This window comes from Xyrauchen texanus, chromosome 14 (genome assembly GCF_025860055.1).
Source record: "Xyrauchen texanus isolate HMW12.3.18 chromosome 14, RBS_HiC_50CHRs, whole genome shotgun sequence".
Taxonomy (NCBI): Eukaryota; Metazoa; Chordata; class Actinopteri; order Cypriniformes; family Catostomidae; genus Xyrauchen; species Xyrauchen texanus.
In genome coordinates this window covers 31441700-31465624 of record NC_068289.1, presented here as the reverse complement: position 1 = coordinate 31465624, position 23925 = coordinate 31441700, and the positions used below count along the sequence as shown (strand labels likewise).

The window sequence follows — 23925 nt, the reverse complement described above, 5'->3', positions numbered from 1 at the left end:
AAAGAAAAAAAAAAAAAATAGCTTACAGCACCTTTAATCCCTACACTGTAACACTAACCACATTACTGAAACTTACAATTTCTACTTACCTGCCCAGAAAGTACCAAGACTGTCCTGAATTGGGGTCTGCTTCTAGGGACTTCTGTAGACAATGAATAGCATAGCTGTTCTTGTTGGCTTTATCTCCCAACTGTTCAACCGTGTGATGCATCCAGCCTAAAGAATGATGGGAAAGTTGAGGATCAAATCAGATATTGCATTCTCAGTGAAACAGCCATCGATAACTGAATGGTCTCCACCAACACTAAGCCACACTGTGTGCTGTGGAGGCTGTTAAACAGGCTCTAATAAAGTGAGCAAATGGTTTGCGGTTGCCGTCTTCAGGGTAGGGAAATGGTAGTTGGGGGGCTTCAAAAGATCCCAGCAGAGATGGCTCTGTCCAAACAGCCCCTCTCCCCTCTTCATTCCCACCCACCTAGCTGTTGTTAAGGAGAACGAGACAGTGTGTAGACAAAGAACTTCCCCCATGTGGCCTGGCTTCTCCCAGGCACTGATCCCAGTCAAGCTCTTAACACCTGTGGCAAGCGCCTGCACCCGGGACCCATTACTACAGCAACCAAGCCATAGCATACAACGTGGCAATGGTTTTATGGCAGCTGTTTTTGTTTTCTCTCTGGCCTGGTAATACAAAATGCTCGTTGTGACGAGGAAGAGGTGGTGTTTGAGGATGCACTAGTGTAGAATTAACACTCATAGGAGCATCGAGCTTAATCCAAAAATTAAAACATTACCAACAAGCTTCTCCTTGAACTAGACCAATTCTAATTATATATGATGTAATGCCACACGTGTAACTTTTTGCTTTATCTGAGCTTTATTTTTGCTATATGAAAAAGCTGGCAAATGTCTTTGTTCAAACTGAACCTTACCAACATATTTTTGACCACATTTTTTTGTGAATTAACCGTATGTGCAAAACTTTTTTGAAACCCATTTGAATATTATTTAATTATATTATGAATAAACACTGTGGGTTCCATTAAATTTTTTATAATTTAAAATTGAATTAATATAATTCTGAGGACTAGATTTGTTTTTATATAATAGTACCGGATATTTCCTTTTAAATCCGCATGCAAGTTTAAACATTTGTTCGGCAAGTGATTGACTGGTGATTGGGGATCCTTTGCTACCGTTTTAAACCTCAAATGCGATGTGGTTTTTGACTACCTCTGTAGGTGTTATTTGTGATCAAATCACAAAATATTTTGCACCCCGTTTACAACTATATTAAGCGCCAACCTTTGCGATTGGATCATCTGAAACACGTCTTATTAACAGCTGTAAACAGGGTCTTAAAATGACTGCAGCCAGAGCTAGAGAATGCTGTAGAACGGCTTCTGGCCAAAGTCCCACCCACATTTGTTTCCCCTAGTAAGACGCCGAGGAAAAAGGTGGATAGCATGAAAAAAAGAACATGAATGGACCTCTGAGGGTATGTTGAAAGATATGGTACAACTTACTGAAATATGTATTCTCTCATGTAATCGCCCAGTCTGTTAATGTTGAAACAAGAATGGAGAAATTGAATGGGGGACATCTCGAGCCCCGGAGCAGCACTCATGGGACCAGCGCATATGTACACTGAACCAGAGATAATTTAGCTGAGATGGGCCACTTCTATTAAAACTAATGGGAGAAACTGAAATGCTCAACCAAGGAGCTGTCAGCACCCAATGGTCAACGGATGTAGAAAGGAAGTCCTGCCTTACCGTTAAAAGAGCCAAATACCTTTTAAATACAGACATAACAAGTCAATCAACTCTAAAACATGCATGCACATTAGCTATACTAGCCGGGAATATTGCGTTACGTAATACAAGGTAAAGAATCACGATTTATGATACCAGTATTGTCCGATTTTATTGTTAATTTGAAATATGTTCTTTGATCGTAATCTTGACCAACCGTTTTTGAGATTTTCATCTTTCTCCATTCAAGTAGATTGGAACTGCACTGTCATGACTGGCAATAGCCTCCCGAGAGCATTCCAAAGATGGCCGACAGTGGACTGAATTGCTAGAAATACTCTGGCACTGAACGTACACATGAAAACCATGTGCCTGCTCTATTTTGTGCTATCTGAAAGGTGTGAAAGGTTTTGATTCAACTTTACAACCCAAGGAGGGAAAATGTTAAAACAACATCAAACAAATTATACCTCGGGTATTGTAATTTAAGGCATTATTTTTCACTAAATTGATAAAAAAAACTTAATACTTTTTAAATGACCAGTGGATACTCTGACTATTGACAAATTTACGATCTAAACAGAAACGTGCAAAATTGGAAAAGGCAGACAAAAATCTCAAACGGTTTTACCATGTGTGCATTTCAAAATATTCCTCATAATACAAGCTGCACATAATTTGTGGTTGAAGAAGCCCACAGACAGAAATCAAATGCTGGCCAATTAGATATTGCTTTCAGTTACCAATGACCAACTATATTTAGAGACTGTGTGAACGCACCTACAACAAATTCCTTGTATGCGTAAAAAACGTACTTGGCAATAAAGCTTTTTTCTGATTCTGATTTCTGATTCTGATTTCTGATGAAACAGTAGTACTCTCAGCTTTAACACATTTTACAATATTTAAATTTATTCTACAAAAGTCCAGATTATCCAACAAGAGTTGCAGAAAATTTGAAAAAAGTGGGCAAATACCATTCTTCGCCTAGGCTGATCTCACATGGCAAGCATAGAAATAATCCCAGTAATGTACTTTAAATAATTTGTATTCTCTCTCGATACAAAGGCCAGGATTCTAACACATTGACCGATGACTTTGACTTATTTGTGGTAACTGGATCAAGACTAATAAAAAAATATTTCCGACTGTAGGCATCCTGCACAGCAGAAACAGGAAAAAACTAAAAGAAACACTCACCTAATTGTTGGAGCGTGGTTGCTTTCACCTGTGCAGGAAGATTCTCTGTTTGTAACAGACTCTCATAAGCTTCCTTTGCAATGCTGTATTTCTTCTGCAGACAGACAGAGAGATCAGAGATGTTTTAGCAGACAAAAGGGTCAGCGCTTTTATGGCCCCTTCGGGTGAACACAAAGGGCCCTGTCAGACTGACCACAATGAACAGTCTCAAAGTGCAGACCAGGAAGAGAGGAAAGACTACACTGACCAGGTCTAACACATAAGAAGAGAGACAAATACACAGACAGACGCAGGGGGAGGGTCAGTCTAGGACAGGACAAGGAAGGCCAGACTACACTTAAGTGAGACAAACACAGACATGCTCTGTATCAGTGTAACTTGAGTAGCCCTCTCAGAATAAGTGTTTGTTTTACTTTGTGACCTTGACACAGATCTTTGGTGGAGTTGATGGCCGACCACCAGAGCCTCATAAAAAGACCAGAGCAACACAACTCCAAACACACACAGGTATAACAACATAAAAGCAATCTCATCTGTGTGTGGTGGTGGACAATAAACTCAACTTATTGTAAAACTGAGGCATTGGTTGGCGAAGCCATTATTGCTTACAGCCTTGTAAATCATGAAGAAAACCGGCATGCAGTTTGAGAAACTGCAATTAAAGGTGTGGTGTCATTTTTTTAATGTTAGAATACTTCCTTTTATCCCAACTTAATATGCAGACATGTCTATACTATAAGGCAAAGCCACGGTCCTGTTTGTTTTCTGACCAATGGAAGAGGAATGATTGTTCAGAAAATCTACTTCAAAACAGTTTTTTTCATTTGTAATTACTTTTGCGTATTTAACACAAGGTTGGGTAAAAACTATTCCGTTTTAATAGTGTGTTGACTGGGTGATGACAGCCTGAGGCTCATCACAGAGACTACAGGTAAGATAATGCAAAACGGAAGAATGGGGGTGATTGATTGGTTGACACACACACACACACACACACACACACACACACACACACACCACACACACACACACGAGAAGCAATCAATCACTGATGTCAGTATGTTTGGGCAGGAGCACTAAACTGTGTGCAAAAGAAAACCCCACACAGATAAAACTGCCCAGTCACCTCTATGTCCTGTTTCATTTATAACATTAATAGACCTCAAGAGAAGAGTTCCTGAAGTAAAAATTCTCCATAAAGAAAGTGATTTCTTGACAAATTAATAAACCACTTTTTTCTTTAATGTTTCATAGGGGGTACCAAGTAACACAGTACAACACACTGAACAGACAGTACATCTGTCTCTCACAGCCTGATTTTCATTCACTTCAGTGTTTACTCTAAGGAGAAAATGTATGGGAAATCTACTTCCAGAACCAAGGTCAATGTTGTGCTTTATCATACAGGACCAATAAAACATATCCAAAAAACATAAGTATCAGCGCTACATGAATTACACACACACACGCATAAAAAAAAGAAAAAAAGAAAAAAAGAAAAAAGAAAAAGAGGAACACTCACCTGAATTTCATATACATGAGCGATGTGGAACTGAACTGTGGGAACAAAAAGAGGATGTTTGTAAATCTTTTACTGATGGATTATTTAAATCTGATATCAGGTCATTTAAAAAGCGTTCTTTGTCTTCTGGTTTTTCGCTTTGAATAGCTTCTGATGAACAAGCACCGGGAGGGAAGAATATTAGCTTGCCCTTAGTGCACTTCAAGCATGTCATTACTGCCATTGTGCAGGGCAACACATGCCTGAATCCAGTCATGCAATTTCCTTGGCAACTAGTCTCAGGCAGAGTGGAAATAGCAATAAGAGGGAAGATCATATTGAGGAAATACTCAGTGAGGACAGCCTTTGCCTTTTTCCTTTGAAATCCTCTCTCTATCTCTCTATCTGGGAAACAACATTGTCCAAATTTATTGTACAGAACCCCCTCATCACTTCAAAATGTGATTAAATAATAATCTTAAAAAAAAAAAAAAAAAAAGCAAATGACTTGATTTAGGAGATATTATCAGGAATCGTGGAAAAGGTTTCCACTCTTATGCCGACCATACCAAAATTTATATTTCTTCAAAACCCAAAGAAATTTCACAATTCTCCAAATTAGCAGAGTGTACCAATGAAATCAAAGATTAGATGGCCAAACTTTCCTTCTACTCAAATTCGACAAAACAGGGGTACTAATTATTGGACCAAAAACCTCTAAAAATAAGCCACTAAAACATAATTTGACTCAATGGATGTACGGTTACATAGTCATCTACAGCGGAGAACTTGTTATATTTGAAATCAATCGGTCCTTTGAAAATCAAATTTCCAATGTTTGTAGAAAAGCATTCTTCCACATCAGAAATATTGCTAAGTTATGACACATGCACTCTGTTGCTGATGCCAAAATACTAATTAATGCATTCACGATCTCAAGACTAGATTATTGTAATGCAGTATTAGGAGGATCTCCTGCAAGTTCAATAAATAAACTTCAATTGGTTCAAACTGTAGCAGCCAGATTGCTGACCAGAACCAAGAAAAATAATCATATTAGCCCCATTTTATAGTTGTTACATTGGCTTCCAGTTAAATATCGTATTAATTTTTAAATTCTGTTAACCATGTACAAAGCTTTGAATGGTCTAGCTCCGCTGTACTTCAGTGACCTCTTACCATGCTATATTCCGTCACGTTCATAAGGATCACAAAATTCTAGCCTGTTAATAGTTCCTACAATATCAAAATCCACAAAAAGAGGTAGATCATTTTCCTATTTGTCCCCTAAACTATGGAAAAGTCTACCTAACAATGTTCGGGATGAAGACACACTCAGTTTAAGTCTAGACTAAAGACTCATCTATTAAGCTAGGCATACACCTAATTTATCCATCAATTCACCAGAAACATTTATCATAATCTATAACTCTGCAATAAATTGAATGGCATTGACGCTAATATTATTCCATTTGTTTCCCGGTTTCAACTTAGGGATTCATAATCACCAGAGCTGGCCAGATCCAGCTCCGTTCCTTCTTTGTGTCGGACTCCACTGCTACGCGTCTCTGAGTGATGACGACTAAATGCAGCCGATGCCAGCCAGACATCACTTCAGTCCATTACGATGGACTTCAGAGGATGAACTGAAGGCAACTCCAACCATAAGACATGGGATACTTCATATGCCACTGCCTGAACCTTGGACTTAGGATAGACCTCACCGAAATGACCTGTCGGTTGAACTGCGATGCATGTCACGGATCTCTGCCTGCATCACCTTGGTCTAATGATGGACTACATTCTTAAAATGGAACACACAGACATTTAATTATTTGCCAATAAAAGCCTTCATCAGCCAACTAACAAAAGGACAATGTATCTATGTGAGCTTCTACAGTTAATCCAGGATGACCTTCAAAAAGACATTAGTCATTAACCTTAGTTTATACAAAATCTTTGTTTGAACAATCGTCCTTAACACTTTATTTACTAATGTTAAACCATGACTTGCACTGCAAACTGCAGTGCAACTAAGGCTGCCCCCTAATAGTCGATCAAACGTTTGTCGATGAGAAGAGACTTGGTCGACCAAGTTTTGATAGGTCGGTTGGTCGCAGAGAAAAACATAACTCTGCAGGAAGTGGTGAAGTCACACAGTCAGTGATGGACAGACATGATCGTTTACACAGCTGGTCAATGCAGAAATTATGTCGATCAGGAAATCCAAAATGTGGGATAATTTCAAGATGGTAAAGGATGACCCCCAAGAAGGTGACCTGCAAAAATCTGCAGGCAAACGTTCACCTATCGTTCATCGACCTCAAACATGGCTTAGCATGGCCACCCCCTATAACATTAGATAACCTAGATAAATATGTGCTATTAGGCTTACCCAAGTGTTCGTGGGGAGTGGGGAAGCTAAATCATTACCTCAAATATTGCATGTTTAATTTAATGTGCATTTCATTCAATAAATTAACAAAATGTTCAGACAGTCTCCTTGCTGGATTTTCCTGACACATTCAAAATCATTACCGTTTTTGCTGCTGTAGCTCGCTTTGTGCGTGCGCTTGCAAAATTTATATTTTAAAGGCTAATTTTCGCAGTTTAGCATTTCTCTGTAATGTAGAACAGTGTTGGCAATGTTACTTACAACATTCTTTCTCAACCCTGGAACTCAAACCATTTTCTGATGCCCCAAATATATATATTTAAATAATGAAATTAATATAAACGTGCGACAACTAAACTAATAGTTTAATGGCTTAAACTAACGACCACTAGTCGACTAATAAAATCTTTGGTCGGGGGCAGCCCTACAAAAAACTAATTTAGGCATTATATTCATGCTGGTTAGCCAGAGGGGAACTGGGCCCCCACAAAGAGATTAGTTTCTCCCAAGGTTATTTTTCTCCAATAACCAACATCTTATGCAGTTTTGTGTTCCTTGCCACAGTTGCCTTCGGCTTGATATCTGCAGTTCTAAATTATTATTTAATTATTTTATACACAATTTACAATCATATTCAATCAAACTTCACATGACAACTCTTTAAGACTTTATAGATATTACAGTTTAATTTTTTTGTTTGTTAAAGCATTATTTTCTGTAAAGCTGCTTTGAAACCAAGTGTGTTGTGAAAAGCGCTATACAAATATACTAAAAATTACTTGACTTAAAATAAACAATTAGTTGAAGCTACTTACTTTCAGCTTTGGACAAAGTGCAGGGTGTGGAGCCAATCAAAGCCAGCTGAAAATGCTGCAAGGAAATAATTTAAGTTTGATTAGACAGGATTCAGTTAATGACACTATGGATTCAGTGCACCAAATATCTTGATGGTTTGAAATCATAATTTTGAAATACTCCTGTTAATCATGCCCAAGTGATTTTTCACATTTATTAACCTACATAATGAATACAAATAAATGACTATTGGCTATAGTGAAGGTGCTGTTTCAGTTCCAACCAACACAGTTGTACTTTAAAAATAAATAAACAAACAAAATCTTGTATCTGAATTATCTAATAATACAAAATGAGAAATACTAAAAGTAACACAAACCTGTATTTTAATTGTGCCAAGCACCATAATGCCATCAAAAAACAGATCTGTCTCAATTCATCAAAAATAACACTACAATAAAACATAATTAGGAAATAATGAGACCTCAGAGCATTTTGGACATGAATTAATCACTTTTATTCCAAAACTATTGAATAATAATTCCACCAATTAAATAATTGTTAAAAGTCAAGAACATATCTGGGTCACATTTAACCCCAAAATCAAAAGAAATATGAAAAATATGAATATATAAAAAAACGTTGCTTAAAGAAAATTAAGCCAATTTTATTATGACATTTTGTATTGTGACATTACACTCACTGACCACTTTATTATGAAAACTATGGTCCTAATAAAGAGCACGACATTGTCTGCTGCCTTAGCCCATCCGCCTCAAGATTGTACATTGTGCATTCTGAGATGCTATTCTGCTAAATGTAGAGTGGTTACTGTAGCCTCTGTCAGCTTGACAAGAACAGCAAAGTCAAGAATCTTGCAGTCGTCACTGAGACAGCCGATATCACACATTAGTGTTCTATGGTGCCCCAGGGGTCAGTGCTGGGACCACTCCTATTTATTTTATACATCAACATTCTTGATCGAAATGTCTCCAACGCAAATTTTCATTTCTATGCCGATGATACTGTGATATACTGCTCTGCTGCCACTCCAAACCAAGCTCTTTGTCAGCTACAACTTGCTTTTGATACTGTACAATTTACCTTGTTTGACTTAAAACTTGTTTTGAATGACGACAAAACTAAACTTATGTTGTTTTCTAATGCGAAATTAAGCTACAAAACCTTCCATCCATTACGACTTCTCAGGGCTTCGAGATTGAGACTGTATCCCAATACAAATACCTTGGTATTCTAATTGATGATTCTCTCTCTTTTAAACCTCACATCCAGCAGTTGGTGAAAAAACTGAAGCTAAGACTGGGTTTTTATTTTAGAAACAAGTCATGTTTCTCCTTTGAGGCAAAAAGAAGGCTTGTTGCTGCCACTTTCATGTCAGTGCTGGACTACGGTGATGTTATATACATGCATGCATCCATTCAATGCTTGAAATTGTTGGATACTGTTTACCATGGAGCCCTTAGGTTCATCACAAACTTTAGAGCACTTACCCATCATTGCTCTCTGTATGATCGTGTTGGTTGGTCAGCATTGTCCACCCGTAGGCATAATCACTGGCATATTCTTATTTATAAAGGTATTCTTGGTCTGCTTCCCCATACCTTCAATCTTATATTAAAAAGAAAGGCACAGGACGATATTGTCTTCGTTCTGAGGACTTATTGTTGTTGTCCGTCCCTCATGTCCGGACTGTAATGGGAAAAGGGTCGTTTATGTATGCGGCCCCCAGCGCATGGAATCAACTGCAAAATGTCTTAAATCTTCAGGAACCAGTTTCACTGGCTGCTTTTAACTTACTTTTAAATGATATAGAGGCTACACATACTGGCTGTAGTTGTTATGATTAATTATTTGGATGATCCTTGCTTCTATGTTTTATTGTTTTATGTTTATGCTATATGTTTTTTTTTTTTGTTTTTTTATGTCTGCAACTTTGTTATTTGTGCTGCTGCCTGTCTTGGCCAGGACACTCTTGGAAAAGAGATTTTTAATCTCAATGAGTTTTCTTCTGGTTAAATAAAGGTATATATGGTGAATTAATGCAAAATGTCATGGAAAGAGCAATTACAAATCAATGAGCAGCATCATCACAACCTTAGTTAAGACCTAAAGTGACCACTCCAGACATCTTCATTTTTTTTTATAATTAAAAACAACCCAGCTTTCCAGGTTACCAAAGAACCGAGCCAAAAACCTCCAATCTGGAGTAAAGCCTCTGCCCTTTAATTAAGCACTCAAGCCTGTTTTTGCCTAAAGGTACATGGAGAAATCCCATCCACCTTCATAGCAACAACTGATGGATGTGTCCATGCATTACAATGTACACTCACCTAAAGGATTATTAGGAACACCATACTAATACTGTGTTTGACCCCCTTTCGCCTTCAGAACGGCCTTAATTCTACGTGGCATTGATTCAACAAGGTGCTGAAAGCATTCTTTAGAAATGTTGGCCCATATTGATAGGATAGCATCTTGCAGTTGATGGAGATTTGTGGGATGCACATCCAGGGCACAAAGCTCCCGTTCCACCACATCCCAAAGATGCTCTATTGGGTTGAGATCTGGTGACTGTGGGGGCCATTTTAGTACATGAACTCATTGTCATGTTCAAGAAACCAATTTGAAATGATTCGAGCTTTGTGACATGGTGCATTATCCTGCTGGAAGTAGCCATCAGAGGATGGGTACATTGTGGCCATAAAGGGATGGACATGGTCAGAAACAATGCTCAGGTAGGCCGTGGCATTTAAACGATGCCCAATTGGCACTAAGGGGCCTAAAGTGTGCCAAGAAAACATCCCCCACACCATTACACCACCACCACCAGCCTGCACAGTGGTAACAAGGCATGATGGATCCATGTTCTCATTCTGTTTACGCCAAATTCTGACTCTACCATCTGAATGTCTCAACAGAAATCGAGACTCATCAGACCAGGCAACATTTTTCCAGTCTTCAACTGTCCAATTTTGGTGAGCTCTTGCAAATTGTAGCCTCTTTTTCCTATTTGTAGTGGAGATGAGTGGTACCGGTGGGGTCTTCTGCTGTTGTAGCCCATCCGCCTCAAGGTTGTGCGTGTTGTGGCTTCACAAATGCTTTGCTGCATACCTCGGTTGTAGCAGTGGTTATTTCAGGCAAAGTTGCTCTTCTATCAGCTTGAATCAGTCGGCCCATTCTCCTCTGACCTCTAGCATCAACAAGGCATTTTCGCCCACAGGACTGCAGCATACTGAATGTTTTTCCCTTTTCACACCATTCTTTGTAAACCCTAGAAATGGTTGTGTGTGAAAATCCCAGTAACTGAGCAGATTGTGAAATACTCAGACCAGCCCGTCTGGCACCAACAACCATGCCACGCTCAAAATTGCTTAAATCACCTTTCTTTCCCATTCTGACATTCAGTTTGGAGTTCAGGAGATTGTCTTGACCTGGACCACACCCCTAAATGCATTGAAGCAACTGCCATGTGATTGGTTGATTAGATAATTGCATTAATGAGAAATTGAACAGGTGTTCCTAATAATCCTTTAGGTGAGTGTACATATGGACCTCAAAGACACAATACAAATGGACTGGAGGACTATAAGGTTGACATCAAAACGTCCACAATCATTCATGGCTTGCCCAGTATAGAACAACCAATGAACAGACAATAACCAACACAAATACCATATAACTCAGCACAATCAAAAGTAACCAAGTGCAAGTGTGTTGGCATGAACTAGTAGTAAATGTCAAACATTTAACAATCACAGCAATTCCACGCCAACAGCTACCCCCAAAGCCATAGCCATCATTCAAAAACATGCACACACACAACTATCTGATACACATGACACCCTGTTACAAACAAAATCTAGAATTACTGACCATAACAAGCCGTTTATGCAGAGCAGTCTCCCTTGGCCAATTGTGCTTTCTACATGCTCTCTCTTTCTCTATGGCTCTCGACTGGCTAGTAGATAATGCAGCAGGATTACCAGGGTCTCTCGCTTTCTCTAACACTGATTAATTTTCAAGAGCGCACCGGCAGCAGCTGAAAGATGACATGCTGCTCTTTATTCCTCTCTCTCCCTCACACTCACTCACTCGATGCCTCCAGACATTTTAACATGCACACATGTGCCTGCAGTTAGCTCTAGCTCTCTGCAGGAAACAATGACAGAGAGACAGCAAGACATGGAGTGAATGGGAAAGAAAAAGATGATGAATGTAGAGGTAGTGGTCTATTCATTGCTTCATACCAGCAGACAATAAGGGTGCTTTTAGACTAGTGTGTTTGGCACAGACCAGAGTCCATTTGATGTAGAAGTTCGGTCCGTTTCATCGACGTGAACGTTTTCAAAACTCTGGGTTGAATCAGGTGTAGCTAAAAGTTTTAATAATGGAACAAACACGCTTTCATTCTCAAACAAACTAAAACTAACTGAGCAGCACTCTCTCTGCTAGTAACCCCATTTTCTGCCATGATGGCGGGATGAGGTAAGCATTCAAATAGGTAGGCAGGTCATTTTGGCTGATAACATTTATATTTATCATTAATATTATAAATCTATATTGTTTAAAGTGTTTTAATACAAAAACATACCATTCACACAAAGTGAAATTGCATGCTTCAAGAGAATGTACAACCATTTCATCATAACTGTTTGCAATGGAAGATAAAAAACAAAAAGCTTGATTTCATCAGCTTCCAATTTTAGCTTAAATGCAGCAACCAATTAGGTCAACAATATATCATGAATCTCTACATGCAGCTATGATGATAAACTATGGATATGCATGAATATAAATCTTTCAATTTTAACTACACACAAAATCTAGAACAGCAATAAAACTGTGTTTTAAAACTGGTGTATATGCATCAATCTAATGTCAGTGCAATCAATGCCATTTCTTTTGACAAGCATGGCAATACAATATTTTTTTTTTTTTTAAGTGTAATACAGATATAAGATTATCTTGTGGTGTCTCTGATAATAAACACTTACCAAAGGTTTAAAGAGGTGGGTCTGTTTGAGTAGCGCTAGGCTGTGCGGTAGAGAGTGCAGGCAGTTTAAAGAGAGTACAGGCAGTTTAAAGAGAGTACTGCTGCCTGCCCTCCGAGCTGCCGCTTTGTTACTGTAAGTGGGACACACAGGGAAACGGTGCGGCTGGCATTCAGCCCCTACCACCCCTTCTCCAGAGCAGGGGGAGGATGTGCTGCACGTGCAACTTAGTGCTCAGTCACTCACTTACTCTGGCTCACAATACCCTGTATGGATGGCTAAAAACGCCTGAAGCATTCAATCAAGTAGAAAAGACATGAACTCCTTGCAAAGCAATGGTCCACACTGCAGCTTAAAATCCATTGCTACATAAGCATAGTGAAAGCAAGAAAAGTTATGAAATAAAAAATAACATTTTGTTTCTGACAGTAAATCATTTTACAGAGATTAGACTTAAAATATTTAATCGGCCAAAAATTGCTCTAAGAGTTGTCCATAACTCAAAATGTTTATACTCACTTTAGAAATGTCCATGGGCCTCATTTATAAAAACGTTTGTAAAATGATCTTAAATGTACGTTGGCCGAGAGAGCTCAACGTGCTGCAACCTAAAGAAGACGCATGCAAATAGAAAAAAAAACGCATGCAAATAAAAAAACACTCGCAAATTAAGAAAACATCTTCATCAGTTTCACAACACACGTGTGCTCCAAATACTCACAACACAACCAAATACAGAAACGCGCTACAAAAGTTCACAACACAACCAAATACAGAAACGCGCTGCAAAAGCTCACAACACAACCAAATACAGAAACGCACTGCAAAAGTTCACAACACAACCAAATACAGAAACGCGCTGCAAGTAACACAGACCACAAAGGAAATGTTTCCGGGGGAACCAAATAAGTGACGAACCTGGCTGGAACGTGCTTATTGCACGTGAGCATCCCTATGCCCTACTCCCTTCGAAGGGCAGACGGCAGAGCTCTTCAAGTGGGACTTTGGAGTGAGCATGGCACTAGTGTGCCATTTATGTAGCCGTTTGGAACGCACTTGATGAAGGGAGCAATGAAAGACAACTTCCAACGTAATTATTTTCACCTGGGATGTTCCCATGACAACGCAGCACATTGTCCATCAGCTGAATAGCTGTTCTGAGGACAGAAATATAATGCTGTTAACATAACGGTTGCAAATAAATTTATTTTTACTTTACAAAAAACTGTTAAAATATGCGTTTTATATATCCGTTATATCTGTGTGTCAGTGTCTCAACTTTAAAACATTGGACCCTACATTACCTACACCTTCTTATGAAACTTTTCTTTATGAAAATTTAAACATAACATGAAACAATTTGTATAGTGTAACTCAGAGCCACGGAGAGAATGTAAAGATTAATATCTTTCCTTCATGGTCTTCTTCTCTATCTTTTTTATTTATTTTAGTTTTCAGCTCATTGTTCTTTTCTCATTTCTGATGACATTGAACATATTGTTAATACATTTTGTATATTGTATACAAGTTGTATGTCATAAAAAATTAATTTTTATGTTTTGCGGAAAAAAAGTTAAAATAAATAAAATAAGTAGAATTTTGAGCCGTAAGCAAAGAGTAGAAGAACTATAAAAAAGAATAATATTACAATATAATATCATAATATTATTTCTATATACAATATATTACAATATTATTTTAATATTATAGTTTATTTATAAAAAAAATATATAGGCTTTCACTTCTTGTCAATATCAGTTCTTTGCTGTAAGCACGTCCCAGCCGGGTTCGTCACTTATTTGGTTCCCCCGGAAACATTTCCGTTGTGGTCTGTGTTACTTGCAGCGCGTTTCTGTATTTGGTTGTGTTGTGAGCTTTTGCAGCGCGTTTCTGTATTTGGTTGTGTTGTGAGCTTTTGCAGCGCGTTTCTGTATTTGGTTGTGTTGTGAGCTTTTGCAGCACGTTTCTGTATTTGGTTGTGTTGTGAGCTTTTGCAGCGCGTTTCTGTATTTGGTTGTGTTGTGAGCTTTTGCAGCGCGTTTCTGTATTTGGTTGTGTTGTGAGCTTTTGCAGCGCGTTTCTGTATTTGGTTGTGTTGTGAGCTTTTGCAGCACGTTTCTGTATTTGGTTGTGTTGTGAGCTTTTGCAGCGCGTTTCTGTATTTGGTTGTGTTGAGAGCTTTTGCAGCGCGTTTCTGTATTTGGTTGTGTTGTGAGTATTTGGAGCACACGTGTGTTGTGAAACTGATGATGTTTTCTTAATTTGCGGGTGTTTTTTTATTTGCATGCGTTTTTTTCTATTTGCATGCGTTTTTTTTCTATTTGCATGCGTTTTTTTTCTATTTGCATGCGTCTTCTTTAGGTTGCAGCACGTTGAGCTCTCTCGGCCACCGTATAAATGTGAACATACGACAATTTCGTAAATGTTCCTACAAACGATTTATAAAACATCCATTTAGGAAGAAATGTTCCTAAATGCATCCCACTTTATAAAATCGCAATTCATGGTAAAAACTTGGACTGTGCCTAGAGAATGCCCACAAATATCCTAATATGTTCAAACGGAATGTAACATAAGAACATGCGCAAACTTATGCTGTTGTTCATTCATGAATTCATATGAAATGCTCATGTGCATGATTTCCTTTATTATGTAGCCTATAAGTAAGTGCCTTTCACAACTGTCACATCCATTTATGAAGCTTCTTACGCATGAACGTGAGAATGAGAAAATTAAATACATGTTCTTAGGACATTCTACATGGTGTGGATATTATTTATATTTCACAGAATTTTTACAAAGAGAGGTACTAATAAATTATTTATAAACAAAATTTTCATATCTGAATTTTCATGCTTATTATCGATATGCAGATGGTTTTATTTTGGTCAATAACTGGCCATTAAATATCAGCAGCAGATACATCGGTGCATCCCTAGTTTTAAAGGGCATTCAGTAGTTCTCTAGCTAGCGTTAGCATTGCTCTTCTTCGTGTACTTTAAGTACCGATACAACAGTTATGTTAGATGCTGTCCTGCCATCTATCAACATGGATCAGCATGATAGTCTCAGCAGCCCCCTCCAGTTCTAGTATATCATTTGCATCTGGAAAATGTCAGAGTTTGAGGTAATTTCTTAAGTTATTTATTACTACTATAATATAATTGCCTAAAAACAAACATCAGAATTCAAGTGAACAGAATTCTACAGGTGAACTCAGCGATTTCTGAGAAACACAGTTGATATTCAAACTCAACTGTCAAAACGTATACACCCCTCCCTTAAGTGCCCCCAAATTCATGCAAGCGAGACAATTTTATGCACACCAGCTCCACACACAACTCTCCTGCTACTAAAACCAACATCACAACAACAGCATATATGGGTTCTGTGAAACATGGCAAAATTTAGGTTAACTATCAACTGAAAAGAAAAAGAGCAACTTCTACATCCGTTTTCAAGCCTTTTACCTCTCGAAGGTCTCTCCACTGCCAATGTTGATGCGGCTCCAAGCCCTCGACTTAATCCTTTTTTAGTTTATATTCATCTGACCTTTTGCTCTTGGTCTATTTCTCAGCCATTTGTCCTCATTGGAGTTTAGAAAGTCCACATCAGCCAGATTTGCAGTCTCTTTTCTCATGAATTTCCCCCTCACTCTGCCCCCACGCCCCATCCTGTGCACGCGCAAGAACCACCCCGTTGCTGATTGGCTAGAGTAGAGTTGTGTGGATCAGTCTGTTTTTTTGTGCCATTTACAGAACCAGTGCCATGTACAAATACTAGATTTATTTTCAGCCCACCCACAGAACAAACAGCTGCAGACTGCAAGGAGATATTTGCAGAAATTGGAAAAAAGTGTATTGGATTAGAATTACTAAAGTGCACCTTTAAGGGAAGATTAATATTGTCCCTCATATTAATACAATTTGGAGATGGTCTATGTTTTATGGTAAAGAAAAGATTAGAATTGTTTTATGATCAAATTTAGCAAACTTCTTCTGAATTATCCCATCCATACTCAATGCTACAGGTACTATAACCCATAATCCACAGGATATAATTAAAATCTTTCACAACTTCTACAGCAATCTGTATTCCTCGAATCATGAACCAAGCAAACTAGAAATAGACACTTTTTAAGATAAATTAGATTTACCCACACTACCTAGAGAACAAGCCAACATTTTAGACACATCACTCACTTCTGAAGAACTCTATAAAGCCCTAAATAAAATGCCAAACAATAAATCACCTGGACCAGTTGGACTTCCAGCTGAATTCTATAACCACTTTTGGGATATTCTATCATCACTATTTTAGAGAGTAACAACAGAAACCAAAGATACCTCGACCATACTCATGAATACTGCTGTTATAACACTTTTATTAAAACCTAATAAAGACCCAACACACCACTCCAGTTTCCGCCCTCTCTCACTTATTAATACTGATTTAAAAATTATTACTAAAGCCCTAGCAACCAGAATTGAGACGGTCACCACAATGATAATCCACCCAGATCAGACAGGCTTCATCAAAAATAGAAAAGCTTCAGATTACCTCCATAGACTTTTTAACTTAATCAATATATCACATCAAAAACAAGACAAAACCATAATTGTAATCATTAGAAGCCGAAAAAGCATTTGACAAAGTCAACTGGACTTCTCCATTTAGCACCCTGCGCAAATTTGGTTTTGGACGAATCGCTTTAGTCAGAAAAGTGAATGACCAATTTACTTGTCCAAATGACAAGCACATCACAATGCTTAAAGCCCTGTAATCTAAAGCTCATCTAAAACATGCCCAGTACATCCAGTTTTCCAAGCAGGGAACAAAAACTGCAGTTGGAGATGAAGAGGGGCTTTCCCGACATACATTTTTTTTTTTACATTCCGATTCCAAAGTCTGAATAATCTTTAAGAATTAAAAGTTCATTGCTCTTTGAAAGGGTGTACTTGCATTATTATGCTATTATATTATCATTATATCAGTAGCATAAAATGGTCTTAAAATGACAATATCGTTTATCTCAATTATTTCTGGGAAACATATCATCCAACAAATGTAGATATCGTGACAGGCCTAGTGAGCATGCACAATCAACCTTTACACGTGAGAAAACTACTGTCTGGAATTGCAAACAATAATTTAGTTCTCTATTTCTATTAGCTCCGAATATTCATTTAGAGTTTTTGGTTGTGTCCTTAAGACCTTTGAGCGGGATATAGGGTAGACATGAGGCGGCTGAGGAGGAGGGACATTTTAGGAAGGAGTAGGAAGTCAGCAGGCTTCATCCAATCCCCTGCATGAAGGTTCTTGTCCTCCCTTATTAGGCAGTTATGCCCAGATGGCTTTACAGCATGCACACGCTCTAAAAGAGCATGCAGAGCAGCAAACATCCCTCCCTCCCCTGTCCTTGATGGCCTCTACAAGACGAGAGAGATGTTCATAAAGGACAAATCACAAGAGACTCATAGTATGTTGTCTGAAACAAAAAATTTATATAAACAAATACAATTAAACAAAAAATAACAATTCTAAACAATAGACTATGCTGTATATACAGTATATTTACAGACTGTGGAGCTGTTGAATAGAGACATGACAAAGGTCAAAACTCACTGGTGACCTACAAAACTGATAAAGTCTGCCAAAAACAACACCTCGCACCACTGTGATCCCAACTGTCCAGCGAAGAGGCCAAGAGAAGGACAGCTAGTTGTAAGCTTGCTAATCAACCTAGTAAAACAAGATTTGCAGTTCAGAGTTCACAAAGCTTGAACTTTTGTACGAAACATCGTACAAAATTTTTTTTGCATGAGCTTGCATTTGCACTCTCCTACGATCAAATTCATTTGAATGGTAGAGCATGGAGCTAGTGTAGCTTGACCGCCCCTTAACAGCAAGCAAAATTGAAGGTTACACTAATGCACATACAATGAAAGTCTATGGGAGATGGCTGGGAAAAACGTTCAAATGCATTCGTTAGCCAGCTAATAGGGTTGTGCCGATGGACGATACCATCGTCCATCGTGATGGCTGACCAACATCACGATGTAGAGCCACCATCGTGATGCCACGCCCCCTTTTGCGAGTCTTGCTAGTGTGACTCACTAATCCTAGTCTCTTCTATAGTTAACCTAAAAACTTTGCAGGGATTGCTCTGTAAATTAAATTGAGAATATAACTAATGCATATATGCTATTTTAAATACTGTAGTATATGCCAGAGGCGTGACGTGTTAGTCTGTGAAAATACCGTGTCAGGCAGGCTACACAAATATTGATCTTGACATTGTTAGCTTCTTGTCTTTTTTTTACATGTCTTACACTGTACATTTAGATTAAAATATTTTATGTTGTAGGCTACAAGAAAATAGCCTTTATTAATTAATTATTAGTAGTTGTAGTGTCTCAGAAAATCTTGCTCATTGTCACATAGCTCTTGTATACACTGAAGTGGCAGTTTAAGATAAACCCAGACCAGCGAACGTCAAATAACTTTTGTCTGGTTAATACTTTTAAAGAAAAATTTCCTTGGCCATAAATCCATAATGTCAAATCAAATGAAAGAAACAAGGTGCATATGAATAACACACATTTATTAAAACATAGAAGAACAACAAATAAAGAACAAGAAAACGGAACAACACTCAGACCGAAACTCGGCATTAACATTTCACTTATAATTAGCAGCACAATTAACTTCAGCACAGGCTACAAAATAAATTATGTTATTGAAATATTGTAAAGTGGTCATATGAACTACACAAATGAACGTTTAAAAAATAATATGCAAAATCGAATAGCTCCACAACGGATGGCGAAAAATGCGTAAAGAAGTCTAATATCTTTCACCATAGACCATGTTTAAATTTCGATGTTTCTGGCCAAAAATACCAACATATTCACTTTATCTGGTTTTAATAAGCTGCGGATTGGAGTAACTACACTACCCGCTGTGCTGAAGACCCGCTCTGATGGAGTACTGGTAGCACATATATTTCCGTGCTAATCTTGCCATGAACAGAAACCTTTTGTCGTTCGTTTTCCACCAAGTCAGCGGGTCCTCTTCCCCATCAATGGCCATTTCCTGCAGGTACAGGAAAAGGCCACAACCTTTTGCTCATCAGTGAGTAAAATAATGAAATTATAGTTTTTAAGTGGAAAATAGTATTTATGTAAAGAGATATATTAAAATAAAAAGTGCACAACTCTTCTTAAGTGAAAGCTTAAAAAAAAAAAAGCTTCACGTGTCGTGCAACCTACTGATAAAGCGCCGACGAGTCATTAGTTGGGTTAGTAAAATAACGAAATTATAATTTTTCATATCATTTTTGAAAATTATATGAAATTATATTAACCCCCATATAATTTCGGACTCATAGTCTGAGCCACTTCACCACAGAGTTCAGCCGAGCACCACTGCTATCTGTGAATACTGCTGCTCTACATACAACAGTACTGAATAAAAAGCAATGTGGTATTTCGCTGTTATTATGAAGCTCGAGTCTGGAGTAGTAGGAGTCAACGCAAGTGTAACACCATGTGAACAATTGAAGCGTTTTCATATTTGAGAATATGGACATACTAAAACGTAATTATATTTTAAACATTAGTTGAAATGCTCTTTTTAAAAAATAATAAAGTACAATACATTTTTATGGTTCAGTCAGTACTGTTTATTAAGGTAATAAAGTTCAGCACTATTTTACTTTGTGTGTTATTTTTTCATTCTGTATAAATTTTAAGAACCATCAGTTGATTAATCGGTTATCGGCAGGTACTGACCAACTTGGTTATTGGTATCTGTAAAATCCACTATCGGTCAACCTCTAGTTATTAGTCATACCTTCAGGCTTGACTCATAGTCTGTGTTGACTTTAAACATCAGGCCGAGTCGCAGATGGATCTCCTTGGCTCTTAAGAAGCTGGGGTCAATGTAAAGCACCTCCTGGAATGCCTTTATCGCCCTGTGGAAGACAGAACAGCAAAAGAAGCCTTAAGGAAAATACATTCCCCATATTTAGGGTGAAAACAGATAAATTAGGACACTTAAATCTGTCACGTGTGTATACTTCCATTTACATTTATGCATTTGGCAGATGGTTTTATCCAAAGCTTACAGTACACTTGCAAGTGCCTTGCTCAGGAACACAATGGTGGTGGCTGTTGGGATCGAACCAGCAACCTTCTGATTACCAGTTATGTGCTTTAGCCCACTACGCCACCACCACTCCACTACCATTACAGCATCAAGTTAATCCCAAATGTATATTGGATGACATTGATGTAGCCATTTTATTCATAGTTTAAATTCAATGTTGACGACAAATGATCAGTTCTCCACTTAATCTTAATTTGAATTAACCCAAATGCATGTGATCATATGATAAATTACTGATTGCATCATAAATTACAATCAAATTCAAAATATAACCATCTATGGAATTAAAATGTAAAATGAAATTTATGATTAAAGAAAAAGCAACAAAATGGTATTGCATTGCATGGAGATTCAAAAAGAAAAACTGCTTGTAGCAAAGCATCACTGCCATGGAAACAGTCATGCTATAAAATAGAGACTGTAGTAACATGTATGCATTAATGTGTGGGTGAGGAAAATGATAAACAAATTGAATAAAGTTCCCCACAAACACATATTGGACTATATGCCTCTGCCTCTGACAAAGCGATTGCAACACAAGGTTTACTCACAGTAGTGGGTTTTGCTTATACAGTCTCTGCTCAGGCAAACAGTGTTTTTCCTGAGCCATACCCCACTGAACTCAATGGCCCCAAAACACTACCTCCTCTCCAAACACTCTTTTCTGCTCCCTTTGCAGAGCACTGCAGTGTGTGAGAGCTCCCCAATGAACCATGCATGCTAGAATGCAAAGCTTTATCATTCCTTTTCCGCTGTAACCAAATTACTCACACTGGTTGCAGCAATTCAACTAAAGGCAATCTAAACAATTACTAAAGATGCAAGTGTTCATTAGACAAATTACAATGGAGGCTGACCACATAAAACAAAAACTGATTTGATAGAAGGGCCTTTTGAACTAATCCTTCACGAAAACAAAACTTTCCGTCTGATATAAAATCGAAACAAAAACTACACACATTTTATCTCCCCATTCAGATTGGGCAATATGTCCAACATTCACATTACCGCAATATGTCATTTTTTGTGAATGCAGAGCAAGCCACGACAACTGGTGCTAAGATCGCATGTACTTCCATGGGAGTTGTGGGTAGAGGTCTTCACTGGTCCACCCTAACACGAGGACCCCAGACCCAACCCAGCTGGGTCCAGGTCGGGTCCCATTCTATTGCTATCGGTCCGTTTAACATCGTGTGTAATACCAGAGTCGATCCGAGAAGACACGGCAGTGATCAGACAGCACGGGTGATGATGGTGCTGTGTGTGTTGTAACTTGCAACATTGCAAAATTAGGATGAGAAAGTGTGGGCTGAGAATTAAGGTGAAAAATGGAGCAGTGCCACAATGAGCTGAATGATGTCAGAGGCAGAGTGGAGATAAGGCACACAATAGCTAATTAGCAATGCTAACGTTAGCAGCCGTGGCAATGAACGAGCAATTGTTATTATAGTTCAAAAGGGCAAACAGTCAAAGTTATCTTATGCGAGCAGCAAAAATTATTCTAAACAAGTTGCATTTGTCATCCATCACCGTGACAGCAAGTGGACTTTTGAAGATGGAAATAATGAGTGGATTAGCTATGCTGTTTCAAATCAGCAAGAGAGGAATCACAGAAAACCTGAATGTATTTGAACTTTCTTGGCAAGGAGAATGGATTATACAGTCATGTGAAAAAGATATGACACCCCATGAAAACCTTTGTCTTTTTCAATATATGGACATTAGATCTTCAATTTAACAATATTGAGAGATGGAGATAATATAAATAAACTAATACAACTGAAGAAATTTCTTTTTAATATTATTTTAAAAATATACTTAATAGAAATGCAATTTTTGGTGAGGAAAAAGATAGGACACCCCCACATTTATTTACTACTTAAAATGCATAAAATAAGAATAAGGTGCACCACATCAGGTGCAAAAGATTAGAACAACATTAGAGAAGATTGTGGAGGAGCCCAGTACTTTAAACCCCAGACATTTAGTTTGGTTTGCTCTTGATTGTTGAAGTGAGTGAAATCACCATGGTGAGATCAAAAGAGCTCTCCGAGGCCTTCAGATAGAAGGTTGTAGATGCATATACGTCTGGGAAAGGAATTAAAAACAAAACAAATCTCCAAACAATTCAAAATCAGCCATTCCACTGTCCAGAAAATAATTTAAAAACAACTGCCAACTTGCTAAAGTCATGATGTTCTAGCAAGTTAACCCCAAGATCAGACCGCAAGATGCTTAAAGAAGTCTCCAACAATCCTAAAATGCCATATTGGGACCTACAGGTAGCTCTTGCCACAGCTGATGTCAAAGTAAATGCATCTACCATAAGAAAGACTACATAAGTTTGATTTGCATGGGAGGTGTGTAAAAAAAAAACATCAGATCAAAACTAAAGTTTGCCAGAAAACACCTAGACAAAGATCAGGACTTCTGGAACAATGTGTTTTGGAATGAGGGCATAGTAAGACATGTGTGGCACAAACCAAAGATAGCATTTGAGCACAAGAACATCATACCAACTTTAAAGCATGGGGGTGGAAAGTCAAGGCCTGGCCAATTCACCATCATAGAATCCACTATGAATTATTCATTGTATCAGAGGGTGCTTGAGGAAAATGTAAGACCATCTATCCGAAAAAGCTGAAGCGGATGTGGACTATGCAACATGACAATGACCCAAAACATTCCAGTAAATCCACCAAGGAATGGCTGAAATGAAAGAAATGAAGAGTTCTTGAATGGCCAAGTAAAAGCCTGGATCTTAATCCTATTGAGATGCTGTGGGGTGATTTGAAACAGGCTGTGCATGCAAGCGCCCCTCAAACAACACATAGCTGAAAACAATCTGCATGGAGGAGTGGGGAAAACTTTCTCCCAGTCGATGTCAGAGACTGGTAGACAGTTATAGGAAATATCTTGAGGTAATTTCAGCCAAAGGGGGCAATACCAGCTATTAGGGTATATGGTGTCCTAACTTTTTGGCATCTTTGTAAATTTTTTTTTTGTTAAATAAATATATGTTTAAAATGTCATTGTTTTTGGTTTATCTATAGATGTTGTTTGAAAGATGATCAAATATTGATATGTCCATAGCTTTTAAAA

The 23925-nt window shown here is 38.0% G+C and overlaps 1 protein-coding gene across 3 annotated transcripts in view; it reads right to left on the bottom strand.

Annotated features, from left to right (window-relative positions):
* Positions 1-23925, bottom strand: part of kdm6a (lysine (K)-specific demethylase 6A) — a 76922-nt gene that overhangs the window by 27318 nt on the left and 25679 nt on the right. For all 3 annotated transcript variants that reach the window (XM_052142225.1, XM_052142226.1, XM_052142227.1), the window contains exons 7-11: positions 20509-20629; positions 7663-7717; positions 4474-4508; positions 2952-3045; positions 90-216 (exon numbers count right to left, since the gene is read on the bottom strand). In XM_052142225.1, the coding sequence (XP_051998185.1) occupies positions 90-216; positions 2952-3045; positions 4474-4508; positions 7663-7717; positions 20509-20629 (432 nt within the window). The remainder of the gene's footprint in view (positions 1-89; positions 217-2951; positions 3046-4473; positions 4509-7662; positions 7718-20508; positions 20630-23925) is intronic.